Source organism: Schistocerca serialis, chromosome 9 (assembly GCF_023864345.2).
Source record: "Schistocerca serialis cubense isolate TAMUIC-IGC-003099 chromosome 9, iqSchSeri2.2, whole genome shotgun sequence".
NCBI lineage: Eukaryota > Metazoa > Arthropoda > Insecta > Orthoptera > Acrididae > Schistocerca > Schistocerca serialis.
The window spans coordinates 207431975-207456706 of NC_064646.1; the positions used below are offsets into that span (position 1 = coordinate 207431975).

Genomic DNA, 24732 nt, shown 5'->3' on the forward strand with positions numbered 1-24732 from the left:
ATTATCTTGACCGGGAAGACAGCAAGGTTCATTTACAGTAAATGTGAATGAATACTACTTCGCGTAACATGAAGTAGCAAAATTATAGACAACCTACTATCGCAAGTGCAAGCGCATCGAAGAAATATCTGTGGTATGCCCAGACCAGTATAAAATTCCTCAAGATGAGTAGCAGCTCATCCACTAGCTCACTGTCATGATGAATGACTGATCTGACCTTCAGACGTTACCCAAAGTTGCGTTTTTACGCTGTTATTGAAAACAGCTGAATCCAATGGAATCGAAACTTTTTACATTTCCTGAGTAAATGCCGATGTACTGTACGGTTCAATGATGACCACATACTCCCGGATAAAATATCTCCGACGTTGATTAGTCAGGAGATATTTGTCACAAGCGAAAATAAACTTGGTAAGGTACAGAATTCAGAAAATGGAACGTTTATTTAGAAGTTACCGAGAGTATAGGAGGGATGGCAGGAAGAGAGGACTTCTACTAAGGCAAACACAGGATTATACATATAATCATATAAATCATATAAGGATAATGCTGGACAATGTCTAAGAATGAGTAAAAAGTAAGAATACCAGTAAGCTACTGTGAACAGCACGATTAACGCTTTCTCACATCCAAGACAGATACAAAGCCAACTACAATTTAAATGACTGCTAACACTGCTGATGATAGAATTATCATGACATAACATAAAATACCCTGACTGGTAAGGGAGACGTAATTTTAACTATAATGGGAGACTGAAGCTCGATAATAGGGAAAGAAAAGAACATGTATCAGTAGGGGAACATGACTGGGAGAAAAGAATGAAAGGTACTGGTGGAAATTTTTGCAGGGCACAATTTAATGTGATTACGTAGGCTTTCCCGGCTTAATAAGTCTTGAAAGCCTCTTCGTTTTTGCTGCCGGATCCTATAATCAACTTGATGCGATATTTCGGCGATCGAACTGGTCGCCATCTTCAGGAGAATGCTGCTTCCGCTGATGAGTCCCGCTGAGAACTGACGTCAGGCTGCGAATCGATGCCCATCACGGTTGCTGCCCTCCAAGACATGGGGGTGGCGCCGCCCTTCGTGAAACACTGCTGGCAACGATATATCGCACTCAGGGCCATACAGAAGAACGTTCAATTTTGATGCGAGATAATACAAGATTCCACGTCTTGCTCAGAGGAAACACATTGTCTCTGTTGATTAAATTATTAGCCAACCTAATTTCAATAGCCTCTTTATAGACACTGTTCCAAAAACCAGAAATGTTGGCAACTGCCACAGTTTCATCAAATTTCATACTGTTTCCCTCGTTTAAGCAGTGTTCTGCTACTGCCCGTTTTTGCGGCTGTTGTAGCCGTAGATTTAATTTTTACTGAAATTGGGAGAATATGCATGGGAGCGAGACTGGAAGACGTTGTTCACGTCGTCCATATACCGTCTTCCATAAGTAGTTCAATCATAGCACTTTTATCTGGATTCAGGCTCTTATCTCTAGACCATTGTGTGATAAGATGCTAGGGATCATCTATACCTGTTCTTCATGCCATTTAACTAATTAACGACCGTTTGAGGCTAATTAATCAATATGATTGAGCGACGATGGGTCATATTCATATGTTTTCTGCCGCGCATGCCATTTTCCGGGTGCATACTGTTACTTGGTTTTCAAGCACAGAGCTCACACCTTCTGACTTTTACAACGGAATACCCAACCCGCCGTCCAACTTCTCCACAGGAATTTGGTGTTTGTCTTTACACGATATTTCCGATCAGAACATGAGTCAGTTAGTACTGTTTACAAAAGAAAGACAGATACGTAATTTTCACACATACAAAATTTAACCGAAGGATACAACACATACTGAAGTGGACGTTTCAGTAAAAAAACTAGAGGAAGAAGTCCCAGTGGACAACAATTTGAATATTTGGTCTGTTTAGGGTAAAAATGCATTTTTGAAGCAACTATAATATGATAATCCAAGGGTTTTACACAAACACAAACACACACACACACACACACACACACACACACACACACACAACAACAACAACAACAACAACCCCCCAACACACACACACACACAAACACAACCATCCACACACATGGCAGACACGCCTGTGCAAGCCTTTTCAGAAGCGCCCCTATGGGACGTCATACAGGCGAATGTATAAATTTTTTACCTGTTAAAGTACAAAGTGTCTCTGAGTGTCCAACACTTACCGATATGTACTGAGTAATAAATCAGGCATCCTATGGTTGTCAGGTGTACTTAAGTACAATTTAAATACTTACAGACTGCTTAACTCACTTTTTTTCATGAGAATTAGATTTTATGTTACTTCATAGTGGAACGTACTCCGCGACCAGTCCTTGAGCTGACTGGAAACTGTGCACTGTATGGAGACTCAGACTCACATCCTGCCATTCGCAAGCGGTGCTCTGTCGTTTTCACTACCTGAAAACGCTGTATGTACATTTTGGATATCATAATTGGCAGTGAATTGGCTGCAAAATGCAGGTACTTGAGGTTGAGGCATTCTGTGGAACTCAGTTGGCTTGTTGGCTCAGATTATCTATCACCACTGCCTTCGGATCTTCTATTTGACGTTTAGAAGTGTCCCTACCCCCCTTGGTGATCAGTATTAGAACATTTATCTATTAATATTAACCAGAGTTCCAATCTAAATAAGCCTCACAACCGCTTCTTGTTCCTCGTAATCAAATTCGTAATATAAGGATCAACGGCCTGTAACATCTAACTGCATATGGAAGAGACCACTAAAAGTAGGGTGTATTTTACATCGGCTCTAAATTTATGAACCACACGGCGGCTCCTAGCGAACTCGCTGTACGTTTTGTATACACTACAGCATACACACTGTTAGACACGCGCGATTCCTAACGACGTGTGCGTGTGGGGGTTGGTTTTTGTGGTGAAATTCCCTACGCAATGAATGAACATGTAGTTGAGATTTATGTGAAACACTTCTTCACCTAGCACGGCGTCTATCTCTCTTAGGCTTCAGTAACCCACTCTCCAACATGTCACTATTGAGCGCTCGAAATGCCTTCCAATGTGGATGACGTCTGTTAGAAATACTTGTCTGTACATGTCTTAGATTTTCTCGATCGACTACTGTTTTGTATTTGGTCGAAATGATCATTAGTTTAGTATAAAGGTCACTTTGTTACAGGATGTGTGTGCACTGCGAATGTAATCCCAAATGTTATGGACTTTGTTCACATAGATTTATAAAAACATGGAATCACTTCCAGTGATCTCATATTACATATTTATCTTACAGCTGGTGAATGCATCCTATTCATACTATGCGTTGTTGGGTCAAATGAACAGACGTTAGAACCAAATTATTCGGAGCTGAAGGTCGGTGAATTGATTTGTTCAGCTTTTAAGTCACAATGAAGCTCCCAAGGCTAGTACACATATGGATCTCCTAGTTTAAATTATCTGATGTAATGAACAGAATAGAAGGTTTAGAATGTTAATGTAATATTAATTAAAAGGTATTAACAATTTGTAAAGAACTCTACAGACATTGTAGAATGTAATGTATCTACCTACATAGTGTAATAAAATATTTTGTAACAAAGGAACAAAAATTTAATTATTTATTCTGCTCCTAACAAAGACCTGTAGAAAAAGAATTAATTACACAAAAAATAAACTGATAACATTTTTCCGTTATAGCCTCTTTCACATCTATAATTTTTGCAATGCAAATATAACACTTTTCCTTGAAAAAGTGATTATTATATATGTAATCTACTATAATTTGTGGCCCTGACATGCTTACCACAAATGTTGTATAGAACGTTTTGTCAAAACAGGAAGAGAGCTTGGACATCAGATAATGACATTATGCAGCTATGTACCCTGATAATCCTACATATCAAGAATGTCATCATTTTGTTTCCGTTTATGAATGAATGTTAATTGCATTACACAAAGAAAAACTTTATTCCATATAATTACATATTAAGGCGTAGGTATTTCAGATAACAAAATTTTACTTTAAATATTATATAGAACATAAAACAAATTACAGTTTACAAGCCAAATTCTTTAAGTTAATGGTTAAGTTTTTGCTACTGGAAATGAACTGTAAATAAAAGTGCAGACGTTTGAAAGTTATGAAAAATTTTGTTTTTCCGAGGTTTATTTCGATTATTTGCATTAGTAACCTGATTTACTGTCACAATTGTACAAAAATACAGGTATACTTTTCGTTACATTTGATTTCTAAATGCTGCTGCTTTGGAGACTTCACTAACTGACTTTAAAGCTTTTCTAGCAAAACCTAATGATCCAGTATTTGACACCTGTGACTTTATTCACTCCCTGTACTTAAAATATAAATCATAATTAGTTTGCCTAATTAGATGTGTTGGACTGTGTGGTCGAGCGGTTCTAGGCGCTTCGGTCTGGAACCACGCGATCTGCCTCGGGCATGGATGTGTGTGATGTCCTTAGGTTAGTTAGGTTTAAGTAGTTCTAAGTTTTAGGGGACTGATGACCTCAGATGTTAAGTCCCATAGTGCTCAGAGCCAGTTTTGAAATTCGATTTACATATATTCAATTACTATTCAGTAATTCATTAGCCACATTGTAGTGTATAGTGTAGTTAATGCTATAATCATACTTATGTAGTGATCTCTACTGAGCAACCCAAATAAAAAGTTTTTGATATTCTGTAAGAAATGTATAGTTTCCAAAAAATGTTGGAACTAAATTATCTTAAGTTGTAGTAAGACTGGACGGGTATGTCCAGTTTCATTATTTGATCGTGTTCAATGTCACAGAACACATACTTTATTTTTAATGTGAGCAATTCATATAATTTTCATCGACATCCAAGCATTTAAATCCATACTATTGTTGAGTGTAAAAAGTGATTTATAGTATTTTGATAATGATTTATAGATATAGTTGACAGCTATGTCATTAATACCATGATGTGTAGATCACCCATATGAACTTTACTGAAATGATAGATGTGAAAGAAACTCGCAGGATATGAAGAAATCAGTTATGTGTACAGCTACACGCTGGCCATTTACAGATTAGTAAAAACCACAGCTAGTTAAAAGTAATATAAGGAACATATAATTATTATATTAATCATACAATTATAGAACATCCTTAAATTTAACGATAAAAATTTACAAGACTTTGAATTTCACTAGACATCCCTCCAGTTCCTGTTTAAAAGTCATTAAAAATATAGAAATGTTCTAGAACAGATATGTCAATTTAGATTTAACAACCTGTCAGACGTTTTATGTTATGCAACTAGTAATCAAACAGTTTGTCGCCCTATATTGAAAAATTCTGTGACACATTTAAATCTTTAGCATTTCGAAATTTAAGTTATTTCCTCTAGAGTTGTTGCAGCAGATACTGTCATTCTTAACAATTTGTGATGGATACATTATGGCGAATTTTTAACCCACTAATTAGTTGTCTACAGAGTGACTAAATGACTCATTGTCTCCACTGAAAATTGTTGTGGAATAAATTTTTATACTGTAAATGATGAGTTTCTGCTAACTCTACACAGCAACAAATCGATAAGTGGTGTATGATCAATTCCTTAAAATGTTTATTTGTTAAATTCCAAATTTAGGAATCGTAGAAAGAGCCAAAACGCCTCCCCTTTTATGTCGAAGAAGTTCATTAAAGATGTCCTTTCAGTTAAAATTTTAATTAGTGTGTACCTGAAAATACTGCAGCATTCTGTCCTCTTAGCTAACTGTTGTTTTCCTGATGTACTTGCAACTTGTAGAATCTCTGGGAGTTTCCCTTGGGGATATCCTATGTTCTTCATCATTTTTCGGCAGATTTGTTGCCATATTCAAGTGGTTCCTGATAGCTGCAACGCAATCAGTTCATTGTCTTGGAAACGTTGGCCATTACTTCCTCCAACATTTACTCAACACCCATAGTGAACTACCTCAAACTTGCACCTCCAAATGTAACTTTTTAGCTGACTGTGACATAAGACATATCACTCTTCTGGCAATACGCAATTTTGATATTATGATGCTCTACACATGTTCCTCCCAAGCGAAATCACTCTAAATCATGCTTAGAATAAAATTGCTCTGTCTCTCTGTTTCCTGTAAAACCTACATTATTGAACAGACTCCTTCTACTTGTACTACCCTTCAGGATCAGCGACGAGTCCAACCACTGTTGCTAATGGGTGTTTTCCCGTAAAAATGGAAACTCACTTTAATCACTGCAGTATTCCTGTAAAGCTTAGAGTGTATTCTCCTATCTGGCCCACCTGGAGGCACTTCGCTTTTGTCTGCTGCAGTGCCCCAGCTTGCGTTAAAGTGACGAAAACCAGCTTCCATACGTATCCATAAATACTGAAGTACTACTTAATCAAAAGACAAATAAACGAAGACAACATTTAGCATACATTCGACCATTACTCATTCTCTGAAGCCATCTACTAGATCACATACTTATTCTTCACGAGTTGATGTGCTCAGCGAAAAAAAAAAAATACAACGAAGTTGATCATGTTGCCACTTCTAATTGCAGGTAACACAGATCCCTAGACACTGATCCAACTCAGACCTACTGAAAGAGATCCTGACTGCTGTCAGGATGTAACACCTTTGCTCCTACATCTCTGTTTCTGCGCCAATGGGATCAGAAATATGAGAGCGTAGTGTGCTTTCGCCAGTACCCAGCTGAAGATGGACACAAGACTCTGCGCCGAAATATTTTGATAGCAATTCGTTACCATTGGGATATTCGCATCAATTTTAATGTAACAATGTATACTCCACGGAAGTTTTAAGTTCTATACTTCTAAATTGGATTGGTAGTGCCCGCAGACGCCTGTGGTGTATTCTAGTAAGTGCATGTGTGTGTGTGTGTGTGTGTGTGTGTGTGTGTGTGTGTGTGTCTGTGTGTGTATGTGTGTGTGCGCGCGCACGCACATGTGCCAACTCTCCACCATGTGTTGAGATCATGGCTTGCATATAGGCGACTAGGGTGTTTGAGGTCATAGTTACATACACTGTGTACTGTAAGTCTCATAGGTATACTACTAAGATACCGCAGAACCCAAACAAAGTGGTCCCCATGGATATTGAGTAACTCTTAGTCAAAAGTTAATAACAGACTTGTCGCAAAACACGTAAAATTTTCATTATACTGCTTTACATATGTTAATTATTAAGCTATTTCTGCTACACATTACCAAAAATATTATTTTACAATACTTACTTACATTGATGGCGTTGTTGCTCTGACTTTACACAATACCAAAATAATTTGATATTATTAATACCATACACACATCAAACACATCTGCTAAGATGTTCGTCAGTGGAGTGGAAGGACCTGAACACCAATAAATCCTTTTGGCACCTCTTCAGCCGAACTTGATAAGTAGATCAAATTTTTATGCTACTGGATTTTTTAAAGATATGTATTCATGATTAACAAACACCTCGCTGGAACAAAGTAACTGCCTTTAATACTTTAAATAATTGTGAGGATTTCGTTTGTTTCTAGTACGGATACCATTAACTGTGTTGCTGGTTCGAGACTGGGCTATATTTTATTCACAAATTTAGTTAAGGTAAATGTATATACGCTAACATTAGTTAGTGTTCTTGTTTCTTTAAACAGGTCTATGCAGAACGTTCTTGAATTTACACAAACAATAAATCATATTTCAAAGTTTTTGGGATCAGAAAACTTTAGCTTGCTTTGATGAATTACCTCACAAAATGAGAACACATAACATTATGGAATGAAAGGAAGCAAGGTATGCAAGCATTTTAATTTTTATATCCCCTATACCTGACAAGATGTACATTACAAATAGCCCTTTTTTAAGCTGTTTAAGTTCATTTTGTAATCAAACTGCAATCACGAGAACTTAATAGTGTCAGCATCGTTTATTTGCTTGTCGTCATATCTAAGAAATATATAGATAGGCAGTTGTGGGACAGGGGAGGTGGGGGACCCTTACAAGTTTAAACGGCATGTAATGTGTTTCTTCAAAGTTCACCGACAAAAAACAGGCTGAGTAAGTAAACGGTCTACCTAAGGTGTCCTTTTTTCACTATTTATTCCAACGTTTTTATCACCTACAAAGAAAAGAAACTTTGCAACTGATAATTAGAAAAGAAAGATCATTGATACGCACAAGGAAAAAGGAAGGGCCATAAGGAAAAACCTTCTGACTTGTGAGAGATCACACATAAGTAGCTCTCAGCAGGAAGATGAATGATAGCATAACACACGTCTCTTTTCTAATGAAACCCTTTATTTGCTTTTGGGAAAATACAATTTGAAGCATTTTACTGGAATACCTGTTACACGTTGTTATTACAATTTCCTTAAGAGGATATTGTGATTTATGCAGTAAAGTGACAGACAGATCGAGAAATATACCACTGGCTTGCAATTTATTGTCGAATGAGGTATGTTCAAGATTCAAACTAGATGTATAACTAGACTTCACAATATCTGAAACGTTTAGAAATCCGAACAGTAACTTTGAAAATATATTATTTGTTGTCAGTTGGTTAAGTAGCGAACTATGAACTACCTTAAATAAAATTTCAGTGAATGCTGGCAAAAGTAAACTGGACGGAAATTACTCCATGTAGTTTCTTAAAGAGAAGCTTAATTTCAGCGCATTTCAGCCATTAAAGAAATATTTCACTGATAATTGACTTGTTAGACAAATAACTCATTAGGTTGCTTAACTATGAGGTGCACTCTTTGATAAAACATGGTGATATTTTATCGCAAACTCTACTACACGTGCAGTTTAAATTTTTTATGGTGGACGTTACTTCTACTCTGTTAGTGAGGGACGTATCCCTACTACATAAGTTATATGTGAAGATTGTTGTGAGATTTGATGGTAGCATCTTTGGAGATGACAAACCTATTTTTCAGTAGTGGTTATCAAATGCTTGTTAAAAAATTATACATCACAGCACATGTCTTTTACGAATATATATCAACTTCGTGCTGTATAGTCCTCTTCATCTCTGGTCCTACCTGTCTACTTCTTCACTGTAGTCAGTTTTGCCTTTATTTGTTATCTGACCTGATTATTTATTTATCATAATCAATTTCTTTGATTTCTACATTACTATGCTCATTGTTTTGCGAGGTGTTTTATCCTGAGCTATAGCATCAACACTAGAACTCTGACTGACAGTTAGTTTCCATTCTGTCTTGCGAGATACCTTTATCCCTTGAGTAATCCGTTGCTTTTCTGTAAACCTTTCTGTATGCTGGGTTAGTTCTTGCGAAAAACAGTATTAAAGTAAAGTAAGCATTCTCAATGAAGATGCTGTGTTTTTCCTTCATGCCGTGATTGTACATCACTCAAGTTCATGTCTTTCAGTAGGTTCCTAAAATAATCAACTCTTGGCTTACTGACTATATTCTTGCATTCAAAACTATTGGATTCTATATTATAATCAGTGTTAACATTACTGAAGGAAATGCGTTGACCTTGATACTGTAACATAATTTTGTTCACTAGATATTTTTATAAGTATATTGCAAGTGGTTCCTATTTAGCAACTAGCTATTCCAGTTGGAAAATTTACAGTTGGAATTAAGTTGAATGATAATTCTACAGACGCCAGTAAATTCTTACTGAGAGAGTTTTGAGGAAAACCTATCTTAAGTTCGTTAGCAATCACTTTTTTTGTGTTAAATAAGGCAAAAGAGCTTCAAGGTATTTTATAAAAGGTTGAAATAATCTGCAGGTGCTTAATGTACATTTACTATTATGAAATTCTACTTCGGTATCATTTGCCTCTATATAATGCTCGTAAAACTTTGTGGCTATCAATATGTTTATTCACCTTCTCGTGATGAAAACTGCATGCAGTGTTCGTCTTTCCGACATACTGAGAGCTGTTGTTATCTGTCTCGTGCTAATTCATTAGCTTTGAATCTTTTCTCTTGAATCCTTTCTCTTGCCATCTTTTCCCTTCATAATTTCAAATGTAGTCTTCTCTTCCTATAATGTGCATGGTCCATTATAACAATGACGCCCTCACAAGTGTCTGGCAACTTTCTCGTTCCACTCGTCTCTGGAGTCTAGAACTGCTTCCTCTTTTTTTGCAAACGCTACCTTTTTCCCACTAATAATGCTTCAATTCCGTTTCGTCTATCTTCACACAACCACATCGCTATTTCACAGGTTACCACATCCACACTTCGTTTCTCCACATTTCACCACACATTCGTTGCTACCAAGGAAACAAATTCACTTCGAAAAATAAAACTTATTTTTCCACTAGCAGACTGACATGTCCATTCCATCCATCCTTGCACATCAGCCTTCAATCGTCAACTTTTCGTCTTCATCCATCACTTCCGTCTTAATAAAAATTTACGAAATTACTTTTCCCCTGTTACACCAAAGTATTACCTTTTACAAACTCTTTACACACTAAGTTGATGTTGATACATACATAAAGATAAAACAAAAATAGTTAAAGAGACACACGATGCTACAATGTATGGTATTAATTGGCAATAGATAAAATTCACTGCCACATTTCGCCTTGTAAAACTCTGAGAAGAGACAATCATTCCTATTAGAATTTCCACGTGTTACATTAAACTGTTAGCACCGGTATCAGATTTATGTGTGTGAAAGATTTAACAAATTGAAGTGGGTTGCACACAATCACACTTCATCGCTGTCACCGCAGTCACATCGCTAGTTGAGAATAGTGCACCACACTCCCCTCAGTTCACCGATTTTTAAAATGTTTATAAACAGCTGGATACATGGCCTGGCTGATGATATACTTACTGGCGTGTGGTAGCACACGACTGTGATACCACATTCCTTTGCTTATACATATTAAACTGTTTCATCACTCACTCTTTCACCCAGTAGGCCACTCTGTCAGCTTCGAACACTGACACTCTGGTTTTCTCGACAATCGCTAGCATGCTGCATTCAGTTGACAGCTATACAGTGACTCTCCGCATAATCTCAACCGACTTCTCTGACTTTCATTTATAAAAATGACTTCTTTTAATTGTCATGTGACAGATAGAACAAACTAATAACAAAACATGGCAAAATTCTTTTTCCTTGACAAATTCTCTTAATAAATCGTCTAATCATTGTAAATCAGCTCTTCATTCATCATCTGAGTTTGCAGTTTCTTCTTGCTCATGTGGTGGCTTCCTTATTCTTTGTTTTAATACTTACTTTGCTGTAGCGGTGTGTTCCTACTGCGTTCCTAAACGTCCTAAATTAATTAGTCAAAGAACTCTGGTGCTTGCTACTGTTACACCGTTCTTGATAACACTTGGGATTAGTTCAGAAACAGTGACTAGCTGTGAATACTGTCCTTCCTCGGCGATTTGCTCTTTCTGATAAAACAGATTCATGTTGATTGATATTGGTACTGTTACAAGTTTCTTCGCAGTAGCGTCCCCTGCTTACGTCTGTTCCCTTCAGTTGCATTTCTGCAAAATCCATCTTCTGTCCACCTTCTTTGACTTCATTACCTACATCATCCTCTCTCTCTCAGTGTCTCAGAACCGCTCCCTTCCCTTCTACATTATTCACTCGCTTTTTTACTATTCTTCACATTATAGTCCATCAGCTGGTACCTTTTTGTTCTTATTCCTGATATTTACACAGTCATGATCACTGATAATAGTATTTACATGTCTACCTCCTCTCTTTCCACATCTTACCAGAGTATTGTCCCTCCTTTTCTGAAGAAATTTGTCTTTGCCCTCCCCTTTTTTCTGGCTTTTTCCCTTTGCTTTCACAGCGCAATTTTCAAGTGATTTCAAGGACTTCAAATAAATAGTACACGCAATGTACCTCTTATTTCTTTTACTGCCTGCCCTTCTATATACTCTTGTTCATTTCCTCCATCTGCTGATGCATCATCATGTTGAGAGTATTCGCCCTCAGGCTCTGACTCGGTGATTACAGTAGCAGGGAGCAAGGTCCAAGGCAAGCAATGTTAGTAACGACGCTTCTATTGTCAGATTACAGTTGACAAACTGTCCCTATTATATTCAAATCACTCCCTGTCCCCTTCTATTTCCATTCCCCTCCCTCTTCCCCCAATCACCTGCTAGGCTGTCAGCCCTTATGTAAAAACATCGTTGAAAACTGTTGTTCCTCACTAGTTGCATACGTCAAAATTATCATGCACTGACGCAGTCGGCTAATTCCTGGGTTCCCCACTGTATTTTTAACTATCTCTTGGCTAACAGTAATTAAGTTCACCTCCTCATCTATTTTTTATTATAAAAATCCATTTTCCTCTCATTTGAGGTCTTAGTGTTGTAGTTGAAGGACCTGCCACTGCAGCTGACCACAATAAAAAACAGAAGAAGACACATTTGGATGCAAGCAAGCATTTGTCGCTCACTTACTAATAATAATTTTTACTAATGTTGCAATTACTCATTTATTACTATTACCTGGTACTGAAATAAATGCATGACCAGGACGCACAGGTGAGAAAACTACAGTTGTGCAAGCACTGCATCAGGAGTCCACAGGCGATCTCTCTGATTCATCAGACTGCTCAACGCCACCACAAGACCCGTCACCAGAACTTACACACCTTCCCGAGCTTCACTTAAGTGACAGCAGATTAGTGCTCTTTGCCAATACATATAGTTCGACTGCTAGTTGGTCTAAACATGAGTGTGTTGGGTTTGCAGGTGACCGTGGCTTTGAAGTATTAACTGAAGTAGAGACGATCAATGTGTTATGGGTTAGACAGCTGTTTTGATGGTACATTTGGTGCTCTGTGTGAAGCTGGAAAGGGTACATAGAGAATAAGATGATGACAGAACATGACACAGCACATACATCTATTAACTTCCTTATGTTTTGGAGGAAGATTTTAATATTTCATATGCACAGAGAAGCTGTGTTGGAATGCGATGCCCACATTTACATAAAATGTCATAAAACTTTGAATGCTACAAATTTGAATATTCTGTAGTATGCATTAGCAATGCAGACAGACAGACTGAACTTCTAGCAACAAGTGCGTATTATGACTTTATGAACTAGATGCACAACGTATCTTGTATGTATTATGAGTACATAAAAAAATTGTCAATGTGGCTCAGTAAATGAGGTAGCTGATTCATCGACACAAGTTTATATGTGTATGAAATAGAACATTCTCATTAGCGTTATTCAACCAACTGGCTGAATTACATTGACTATACATTTTTGTATGAAAGGAACATTAGTTTATATATTCATTGTTACGACCATCACGGTATATATTAATAGGTGGTCTTCCATCAACTTGAATTGTGCATCCATGTAATATTGTTTACAGCAAGGTGCATGTTTAAAGGTAAGCACATCGTTGTTAAACACATAAGGCAGCCATTGAAATCTGTATGAAAAATTACAAAACAATAGGATGATTTCTGTAGGAAACAAATTATTGCTGTTAGGTACTGAAAAAACTGTGCAAATGATCCAGTTTTGTTTTGTGGTGCGGTACGTTTGGTTTATTAAAGTGTGTTAGGAGAGTGATATTGCAAATGCTGAGTGAATTAATTGTAATACATATTCGCTTTGAATTTAGCGAATGCTAATAATACATATGTGTGAAGTCTAGCTTCAATGTAAGTGTTAAATACAACTAATCCTCTGTTAAACTTCACAGTAAGTTCTTTCTTAGATCTTTGGTATTTTAACACAACTGTACACACTTTCTCTACTGTATCTATTTACGCGCATAATAAATTTAATTGCTTGTGTAATAAGTAACGAATTCCCACTAGTAAGTGTTATTTTACAGGCAAGTCATAATGTTTGTACAGTTATAGTTCTGTCATACAGTCAGAAACTTCAGCTGTGAAGGAAATTTATGTGGCTGTTGCCGTAATTCATACTTGGTGATATTTGGTTAGTTAATGAGCTAAGGAAGATTAAAATTATTCTTTTCATTTCATACACTTTAATGTAATATTCCATCTGATGTGTGTTTTGTATGACATGGCACTGAAGATGGCGGGTGGTAGTCGATTTAAGAATCGCTGATATGGTGTACTTTGTGATGGAAGTTCTCAGTAACCAGCATTCAGCTGTCCTGAAAGATAGTTGAGCAGCTGTAACACGACAATGGTTGTCTTGTCAAACAGCTTTCGCCACCAAAATTTCAATAAATTCCTATGTCTGCTCCAGAACGTTACACTGTTTATAAATACCGTGTAAAGGAATTTTAACAGTTTTGAAAGAGTGTAGGGCAGGGTAAGTCAGTTCAATATAATTCATGGACATCATTTTAATTGTAACAATTACTGATAGTGTAACAGCATATTTAAGTTGCAGGCTGCCTGCTTATTAACCTCAACAGAAAATAGAAGACCGCAAACTTGACCTTTATAGTAATATAACTACCTTTACACCGTCCGAAGCTTGATGCACAGAGCAGTACAGATTTCCACTGGCAAGGCCACGGAACAGTGAAGTTCACAGTATCTGTTTTGTCTTCAGTATTAAAATACAGTGTGACAAGACAAGATGTCAAACAGTTTGTGCTACTTGCCAAAGTTAATTCTGATTTTATTGTATGTGTGAAAGAAAGATACATTAAATGTGATGCGCTGTGTGAAATAGTAAAAAATGCAATAATGACATTTATATCTAGAGCATTTTCTTTATTTTTTTCCCTTTCCATTCCATCTGTAATATATCATGGTCTTGATGTCTCCTTCAAGTAACCATTAAAAATGGCTCTGAGCACAATGGGACTTAACTGCGGAGGTCATCAGTCCCCTAGAACTTAGAACTACTTAAACCTAACTAACCTAAGGACGTCACACACATCCATGCTCGAGGAAGGATTCGAACCTGTGACCGTAGCGGTCGCGCAGTTCCAGACTGTAGTGCCTAGAACCGCTCGGCCACCCCGGCGGCTAACCATTAAAGAGAGCAAGATAAAATTTGGCATTGCAAGACGAAAGAGATGAAATAAACTGGAATATACTTTAGGACATGGCACCACACTTAGGCGTGCATGTGTATATTTATATCTGTGTGTGTGTGTGTGTGTGTGTGTGTGTGTGTGTGTGTGTGTTTGAATGTGTCACTAGGAAACTTTTTTTGATAAAGAAACAAATACTTTTGAGCAGGTGAAGAAGCTAGATATTTGAGTATTTCCGAAAATGGCACAAAAACAAATAACAACTTTCTCTCTCTCTCTCTCTCTCTCTCTCCCTCTGTGTGTGAGTGAGTGTGTGTGTGTGTGTGTGTGTGTGTGTGTGTGTGTGTATGTGTTTGTGTGTGTGTGTGTGTGTGTGTGTCCTTATGTTAATTTTTATAATACAATATCGCCGACATCTTGCATTGTGATATAGTCATTTTAATGAACGATACAATAATTTTTGTAATTTGCCAACCAGTTTCGTACTAGTTACGGAGTCCAAAATTTTACCACCCAGTACCACTTTGCATTTTTTTCTCCTTAATCACCACAGTCATATTTAATTTAGAATTTCTCATAAGATAATACATTTTGTTTTTAAATTTTCCAATAACTGTCATCTTTAATTTTCTATTTCCCAGTTTTGGCTCTTTTAAGTTTTCATGTTCCCACCATAGTGAAATTTTTTATTTTGTGCTGCCACCATGTTGATGACGTCAAGCGACTGCTACGCCTACTAGTGCAAACAAACTTTAATTGTGCACTGAATGTGTGCAGCCATACTGCTCAGAGCCAAAAATTCTAGAAGGAGTGTATGAGAACAAATGTGGTACCAGAAGTTAGGTGTAGATACATTAAAGGAGAGTCATAGCGTAATTTATGGCAGAAGAAGAGGACAACAGCAGATTGCAACACAGAAGATAGCTGAACACACAACAGCAGCATCAGTAGTGGAAACCTCGGCATAGTCTGCAACAGCATAGGAAGTCTACGTGACCAATAAATTACGTACAGATGCCAAATTTGTAAATATATGATGTCATTGATGGAGGCTGGCGTCATGAAATTGTCGCAATGTATATGTGAATCAAATAATGTTTGCAGACCAGGTAGTCCTAATTACTGTAGAGGTTCGAAAGATGAGAGTGAGTACGTTAATTAGAGGAACGAGTTTAGCGGTAGCAAAGTTGGTTAAAATGTGAAGGAATATTGGGAGTCTGAAGTCGTATTGGTGTTACATTCGGGTGAGCAGTTCATTGCTACGATTCCGATGATTAACTGGCTCGACGGAGCGCCGAGTTCTGCAACAGGCAGGAGAATGCTATGTCAACGGCCAGCTCGCCGCACAGAGGAAGACGAGACAAGAAGCAGTTAACCACACGCCAGGGTGCCAACATCAAGGGCGGTAACCGGGTCACCGACCTACTGGAAAAGAAGAACAGCAAACATCATTTAGGACCAGAAGCGAGCATATCAACATTGTCCGTCGTGAAGCGTTGGAGTGACGCACAGCCTGTGTCACTTAGCGCCGCCACCAGTTGGGAGTCGTCATTGCCATTGCAGTAATGGTAATGGTCACCGCCTTAATGCATGTCGTGAGAGTGCCAGAGTGCGACCGCCACCGTAACTATCGAAAGACGCCGTCCACGAGCAACCTCCTGCCATGAGAGCCATCGCTTGGGTTCTTTTGTTGTAACACATGGTCGCGAACGTCCTGGGACGCAGCCGCCGCAAATGCAATGATCAGGGCTGGAGTCGGGGACCCGGATCTGACGACGCCAGACAGCCGGCGCCGGGGATGTAGGCAGAGATGGTGCACTGACCTGTCCACTGCCACGATCCCCATCCACCAGGACAACAGGGGCACGTGGCGCATGGTTCCAGCTGCTGCAGTAAGTCCCTGCAAGGCCTCAGCGCTGCTGTCGAGGTAGTGCATTCGAGTTACACCAGCGCTGCTTCAGATGCAGTTGCAGGCACACTTGTGAACGTCTGCTAATTACCTCCGTCGCCACCAAAAGTATTGGATGTGAAAGCTCAGATGGTCCGCAAACAATGTATTGTGGTTGATCAATACATGTTGTTATTCTGTCACCAGGAACCATCTTTGGACACACCCTCACCATCCCCTTCCTCACGACCTGCAGAGAACACACGTTCGTATCTGGCGACGGGCAGTGGAGTTCCATACCTGTTACACTGGTATCAGATGTGGCCACCTACGTACATTACAGTGCAAAAATATTGTAGTCGATCAGACCGTATTGATACTGCAAGTTATTAACATGTGATATGCAAAATCTAGTTGTAAAAACTGGAGAATATAATGTTGAAACTATGGAATCTAAAACTGATAGTGTAAAATATGAAGTTAAAACTGTGCTAGGAACCCAACTACTGATTTTGGGAACGTTAAAACTGGGACTGGAAGCTGCTGCCCTGCAGTCGTCAGAAGATGACCCAATAATATTTCTCCAGCAGTACCACATCAGAGCAAATTCGATCCTCAGGTGCGGTAAATATTATTACTGTCGCAATGAGTGCTCCAAAACTTCGTCTTGGGCATTGACATGCTAAAAATCAAAGGCGGGCGGACAGTATTGCATGATGAATTTCATGCACACTAACTGCAGCACACTAACGTGTTGTACAGCATTTCATGTCTTCAGCAGTTTTATTTCCTTGCAGAGCTCTTGATTTAATTTCCATCAGAGGTGTTTTGTGCTTCCTCAACGATTGAACCAATAATCTGCATATAATCTGTGTGGAACGGGAAGGACATATGTTATATCGGTATCACACATTGAAAGACCAAGGTAATTGTCTAACTATTTCTCTTAACCACCGTGAGTTACCTTTGTGCAGTAGTGTCTATTGAGAATATCGATTTGCCCATTGTCTATAAACGATGGTTCATTCCTCAACAGAATTATACATAGGAGGGCAACATCATTTTTTCGTAGAGACTGTTCGGCGACATTCCCTCTAAAAAAAAAAGAATTTTCGACTGTCGTGTACATGGTGTAAGTGTGAACTGGTTCAAGATCAAGTTGTCTGATCATAACATCAGAGCGCAAATCGGGAGGCTTCAAGTGCACAAGTAAACAAAAGAGCTCTACCTTGGTTAAGTGTTCGCTGATACATGGGGCTTTAGGGAAGAAATTTGTCAGTACTCTATTGGGAGAGAAAAGAGTGCGTGTGTGTGTGAGAGGGGGGGGGGCGGTTGGTGGATATGTCTGGGCTCTTTGTGTGTGTGTGTGTGTGTGTGTGTGTGTGTGTGCACATGCGCCAACTCCTCTCCACCAGGCCTTGGCCTCATCACCATAACTGATCTGCACATAGGTCCCATACACATACTGCAAATGATCCATGAAAAAAAGGTCTATGTCAAATTTAAGGGATACCTCCAGCTATTAATGTACGTCACAACTACGTGGCGTATTAGTTAGTCACTGATCATATTTCACAATGAGACTCCATAAAACTCGATCTTCAGTGGGGTCCCAGCATGCAGCAGCGACATCTACAGTAAATTATCTGATATTGCAACCAAGAAACGACATATGTAGGTATATGGTATAATAATCCCATTCATAACATTCTCAACTAAAGTTGGTGCAACAATGTTACAGACGCTACGTGTAAGACCTTCTTAATGAATTCCAGAAGTATTTTTGAAGAGCACAGGGTTTGTCTACATCCTGCGAGAAATATAGTACCACTCTATTTCAAATATATCCTGGATAATCCATTCCAACGGACATACGTTGCGCGTTCAGAAAGTCCAGGACTAAAGTTTTGTATTTGTATAGAACCTAAAACACTCGCATTTGACAATGACACCTTTAAAACGTTGGTATTGCTGTGTTACAAGGTATGCTGTCGTTTATTTTGGCATAATCCGTAATTTCAGGTGCACACCTCACTTTGAAAAAACGATATTACCAATACGTTGACAAATAACACTCAAATTAATACTGTCTCTCAATGTACATATACAAATCGTCTTTAACATTCATATGGTCAGATTACCTACTACGGGTAAGAGGAATGGAAACGGAATAATACAATTCAAGAAAATTTTTTTTCTTAAGGTATTCGATAGAGTCGAAGAGCTAGTGGATTAGAAAAATAAATTAGACGTTTCCTCGTGTTCCAAAGAAAAATGGATTCAAGTTTATAACGAACAATGATAAAGCATTAACTGAACGAAACACCTGTTAAACTTATTTCACAATGTTTAATATTTATGTGGGAACTAGGTTTCGGGTTACAAGACCATTTTCTATTAACTGATACCAAAGATGAAAACCAAGCAAAGATAAGCATGCTAACTTCTTAAACTGTCCATTCTTGGTAACTGAAGTAAACTCCATAACCAAGATCTCGAAAATTTCATTTTATTGGCTGACCGACCCATTTCGGCAGAGCTATGCTATATCAATCATAGAATGAGATTTTCACTCTGCAGCGGAGTGTGCGCTGATATGAAACTTCCTGGCAGATTAAAACTGTGTGCCCGACCGAGACTCGAACTCGGAACCTTTGACTTTCGCGGGCAAGTGTTCTACCAACTGAGCTACCTAATCACGACTCACGTCCGGTACTCACAGCTTTACTTCTGCCAGTACCTCGTCTCCTACCTTCCAAACTTTACAGAAGCTCTCCTGCGAAACATGCAGATCAATCATATCTTATGAGTTTAAATTTTTACATTGCATTTGTGCGGCTCCCTACTGTGAAGATTGCAGCATATCAGCATGTAAAATGCCAACGTATTATTTACAAGCATAAACATAATTACATTTCGCAATACAGCTATGTTTATATTTGTACATAATACTTTTACATTTGACATGCCAAAGCGAAGTGATCTTCACGGGATGGGGCTGTACATATACTGTGTTAAGTGACTTTTAACACTGATGAATGATATGATGTAAAAATTCAAAATCATAAGATCCGACGATGACAATATAACTTTGTTGAAACGGGTCATCCAATGAAATGCTTTTCTGTCGATCTTGGCTTATGAAGTTTTTTTCAGTTACCATATATTGGAGACCGTCCCGAGTAGAGCTATGCACAGCAATGGAATTTTGTTACGATGTGAATTAAGGCATCCAGATTCTTCACTTATGTAGGGGTTGCATTATTGTCTAAAAAGGAGTGAATAACTGAAATGGGTTTGCTCGTTCATTAGAAAATGTGGGGACACTCACAGTTGTTACTTAATTTTTAAAATATCTACATGCCTGAGTTTTGCACTCTCTCCATCTATATGTCTGCGGTTTTCATTTATGCAATGTTCGGCAATGGCTTTATTAATGTCCTATTCCTCTGGTGTTCTCTGAGCCCAGTGCAGCTTGACCTCAAGATCTTTCCAATATAGCAACACCGACACTCTCGCCAAATTTCGCTGATGTACTCCTTTCGGTATAACAACAGAGTCAACAGACCAATGTGCAGCGATTTTTCTGCTAATTTCATACTTTCAACTGAGAAATTGGCGGGGTAGTCTCAAAAAATCGACCTGTTTCTCTGCTAATGTACAGATAAGAATTCATTAGTGTATTCCTGATGCGTATGACTTTGTGGTAACAGTTGTCGTAGAAGTTCCTGAGAAAATTCTTCAAAAAAACCAACAAATTCGTGTGTGAAACAGAGGAGGAGTGAGGTGGTTCTAATGTGGTTTTCATATCGCTCGGACCTGATTAGGTGCAAGGGGAGAAACAACTTCATTTGATGTGTCAGAATTGGCTACTGAATTATTATTTGATTTAAAAATGTTAGTGTTCTGAAATTAATAATATTAATTAAAAACATCTAAAACATGATTTAAGCACGGTATTGACTGTAAAACATTAGTTTAGAGACAAACGGTGGCATAGATATTGGAAGGAAAAAATATGTAGAAAATCGTGATAAAGAAGTATCTTATTTACAGGCAGCATAAATTGTAGAAGACTCTACTTAGTGCGGCCAGTTACTATATTCCTTGTTTATGTAAACGTTATCATGAAGTCAACTTTATTAGCTTATAGACTAGCGATCTTCATTACAGATTTTGTGAATACCATCATGTTGATATTGAGCATAAGGCTGGAAAAAGTTGGTCAGTTTAAGAAAATCTGTGTACGTAACCTGTTACTACTGGAACGGAAGGAAAATAAGAGTTTAGCGGGTCGTCGATGGCGAGGTCATTAGAGACTGAGCACAATCTCAGAATACTTCAGGAATAGGAAGGATATAGGCGGTGCCTTTTCATCTACATCTGCATCTACATACATACTCCGCTGGCCACCATAGGGTGTGTGGTGCAGGATAACCCGTACCAATAGTAGTCGTTTCCTTTCGTGTTCCACTCCAGGTAGTGCGAGGAGAAAAACTACTACTTTTATCGCCCTTATGCAAAATTACCGTTGCCGGCAGTCAAATGCCGGGTCTCGTAATTTTCTCAAAACTGCTCGTCGAAAGCAATGTGAAGTTCCCTCCAATGATTCCCATTTCAGTTCTTGCAGCATATCCGTAATACCTGCGTGTTTTCGAATCTACCGGTAGCAAATCTAGCAGCCAGCTTCTAAAGTGTTTCGATGACCCCGACATGGTGGGGATCCCTAACCGTTAAACAGTATTCAACCGTGGGTCTCACTACTGTCTTATACGCAGCGGCGCGAGGTGGGAGCCGTCACCTCTATTGGAACTCGTTACTGTGTTTCTCGAACCATTCGAGCACACTCGTGGCCGGTGCACTGTGTTGTTGAAAAATGCCACTGCTGACGAGAAACATTATCGTCATTAAGGGGTTGTATCTGGTCTGCTACCAGCGTACGGTAATCCTCGGTCGTCATGGTGCCTTGCTGCTCTGGACGTATGGCTGTCGACGTGAATGTTCCCCAGAGCACAATGGAGCCGCCGCAAGCTTTCCTCCCTGCTGTGGATAAGGAATTCTTCCATTGGAAGACGACGGAATCACGCCCTCCCATCGGCATGATGAAGAAGGTATCGGGAATCATCAGACCATGCAGCGCTCTACCACTGCACTGACGTCCAGTGCCGTTGGTCACGTGCCCATGTCAGTCGTACTTGCCGATGTCGTGGTGTTAACATAGGCACATGCATGGGTCGTCGGCTGCGGAGGCTCATTATTAGGAGTGTTAGGTGCAGTGTGTGTTCAGGTAAGCTCGTACTCTCTGACCAGCATTAAAGTGTGATGTCAGTCCCAACACAGTTCACCGCCTGTCTTCTTTTACCAGTCTGCCCAGCCTACGACGTCCGACAACTGCAGTGAGGCGTTGCCAACTAACCTCATCTGGACATAGTTCCTCTCTTGTTCCGCCACTTGTTGAAGATACTCACCACAGCACTTCTCAAAAACAAAGTGGTGCAGTTTCTCAAATTCTCGTGCCGAGCCTCCGGGCCATCACAATCTGCCCTCGGTCAAACTCAGATAGATCACGCGCCCTCTCCATTCTAGAGACAGACAGCACGGTCACTGATACTACATGCACCGTGCATGTGTCTAACAGTCATTCCCGCCAGGTAACACTGCCATCGACGTAATGGATTTACGTCGATAGTAGGTCGATAACTTATGGCCTGATCAGTATATGTATTTCGTGTAACAAGTGTCAGCATGTGAACCATTCAACGAAACATCATCGATATGGGGTTTCGGAGTCAAAGGTTCACTAATGTACACTTGATAACTGCACGACACAAAGCTTTACGTCTAGCCTGGGCCCGTCAACACCGACATTGAATTGTTGATGACTGGAAACATGTTGCCTAGTCGGACGAGTCTCGTTTCAGATTGTGTCGAACGGATGGAAGTGTGCAGGTATGTAGACAACGTTATGAGCCCGCGGACACTGCTGTTAGCAGAGGACTGTTCAAGCTGGTGGAGGTGTGGGGCGTGTCCATTTGGAGTGATATGGGACCCCTGATACGTCCCTGACGGGTGACACATATGTAAGCATCCTGTTTGATCACTTGCGTCCATACATGTCCATTGCGACTTCCGACGGACTTTGACAATTCCAGCAGGACGATGCGACGCCCCACACGTCCATAATTGTTACAGAGTGGCTCCATGAACACTCTTCCGAGTTTAGACATTCCCCCTGGCCACGAAACTCTCAATACATGAACATTATTGAACGTATCTGGGATGCCTTGCAGCGTGCTGGTCCCCCACGTACTCTTACTGGTTAATGGACAGCCCTGCTGGATTCATGGTGTCAGTTACTTCCAGCACTACTTTAGACATTACTCGAGTACATGCGACTTCGTATTGCGACACATCTGCGTGTTCGCGGGGGCCCTACACTATATCAAGCAGGTGTACCAGTTTTTCTGGCTCTTCAGTGTACGTCAATGAAAGAAAATTTGCTTTTTGTAGGTAAGTACCACAATCGTGTAACTATGCATATCACAGTAGGCACTGTGCAGTAAAGAGGTCACAGTATTAATTTATGTGACTACGTAACCTCATATTTAAGACACATTTGATAAATATATTCGGTAGTGTGGGAGTGCGCCACCATTCAATCCATTGTATATATTCACATTCCGATCAGTGTTCATTTGTAAATGTATATAAGACAGTCTAAATTATTTCCTCTAAATTATATTGACCTTAGAGCCATTATGCATCCTTTAAATTGGGAACAACTGCAAACTGTGCTACTGGTATCAATGGCGTGCAGAATTATTAAGTGACATTTATATTATCCTTCCCCTAAGAAAGAAAATGACGAAAATGACTATTCCATAAAGCAAAAGCAGGGAAACTGCATTCCTAAAAGCACTTCAGTGTGTAAAATATCGCTACTTTTGTGCATTTCATACCTCGAAACTACTTTTCTTTAGGGTGGTGATTTGGGGCGTGGGGAGGGGAGCGGGCGAGCAGTTTCACTTTCATGTACTAGGACCATGTTTTGCAATGTCAAAGTAGCACACTTTATTAAAAAAGGTACTAGCCAATAATATCACGTGCAGTGCGAGTACCACTCTAATAAACGAAGGTTTTCTTCCATCTTTACATAAGAGAGTCCCTCTCTGAGCTACACTTGTCGCAATTAACCAGAATGCCCTTGTGTTGATGTCTTCAAAGCCTTAATTCATGTTCATTCCAGATGAAAATGGTTAAAATGTCTATGAATCACGAGATGTTGTTGAACGCGATCTGCTTTACAAAAGATATCATGACATTTAAACCCAGCAGGACGCTATGCCTTACTATAAGCACGCAACTTTGGTGGAAGTATGTACTGGCTACTGAAATTCCGTTCTGACCATCTAAATGCTCACTCATTAGGTATTTACACACTCTAGAACGGAAAGAAGACACTCCTTTCTATCAGCGACACAATTACGACCTGAAAAAGAGCAGTAAATGTCACTATTTTCGTTACATGGAAGCAAGTTGTACAGACTGCTACTTAATGTTCAGTCTGATAGCTTCGATGCTCAGTCAGCGAACGCAGTTACACTAAACAGGATTAGAGTGTTACGAATAGTATATATGCGCACCCACTAGGCCTTCATACACTATGTGATGAAAAGTATCCGAACACCTGACTGAAAATGACTTACACGTTCGTGGCGCCCTCAATCAGTAATGCTGGAATTCAATATGATGTTGGCTCACCCTTAGAACTGATGACAGTTTCCCTCTCGTAGGAATACGCTCAACCATGTGCTGGAAGGTTTGCTAGGGAATGGCAGCCCATTCTTTCCGGAGTGCTGCACTGA

General features: G+C 39.3%; 1 protein-coding gene across 1 annotated transcript in view; it reads left to right on the forward strand.

Annotated features, from left to right (window-relative positions):
- LOC126419472 (odorant receptor Or2-like) overlaps positions 1-3371 on the forward strand; it is a 51616-nt gene extending 48245 nt beyond the window's left edge. Inside the window, exon 5 of the mRNA XM_050086660.1 lies at positions 3315-3371. Coding sequence (XP_049942617.1) covers positions 3315-3371 — 57 coding nt within the window. The remainder of the gene's footprint in view (positions 1-3314) is intronic.
- The last annotated feature ends 21361 nt before the right edge of the window (positions 3372-24732 follow it).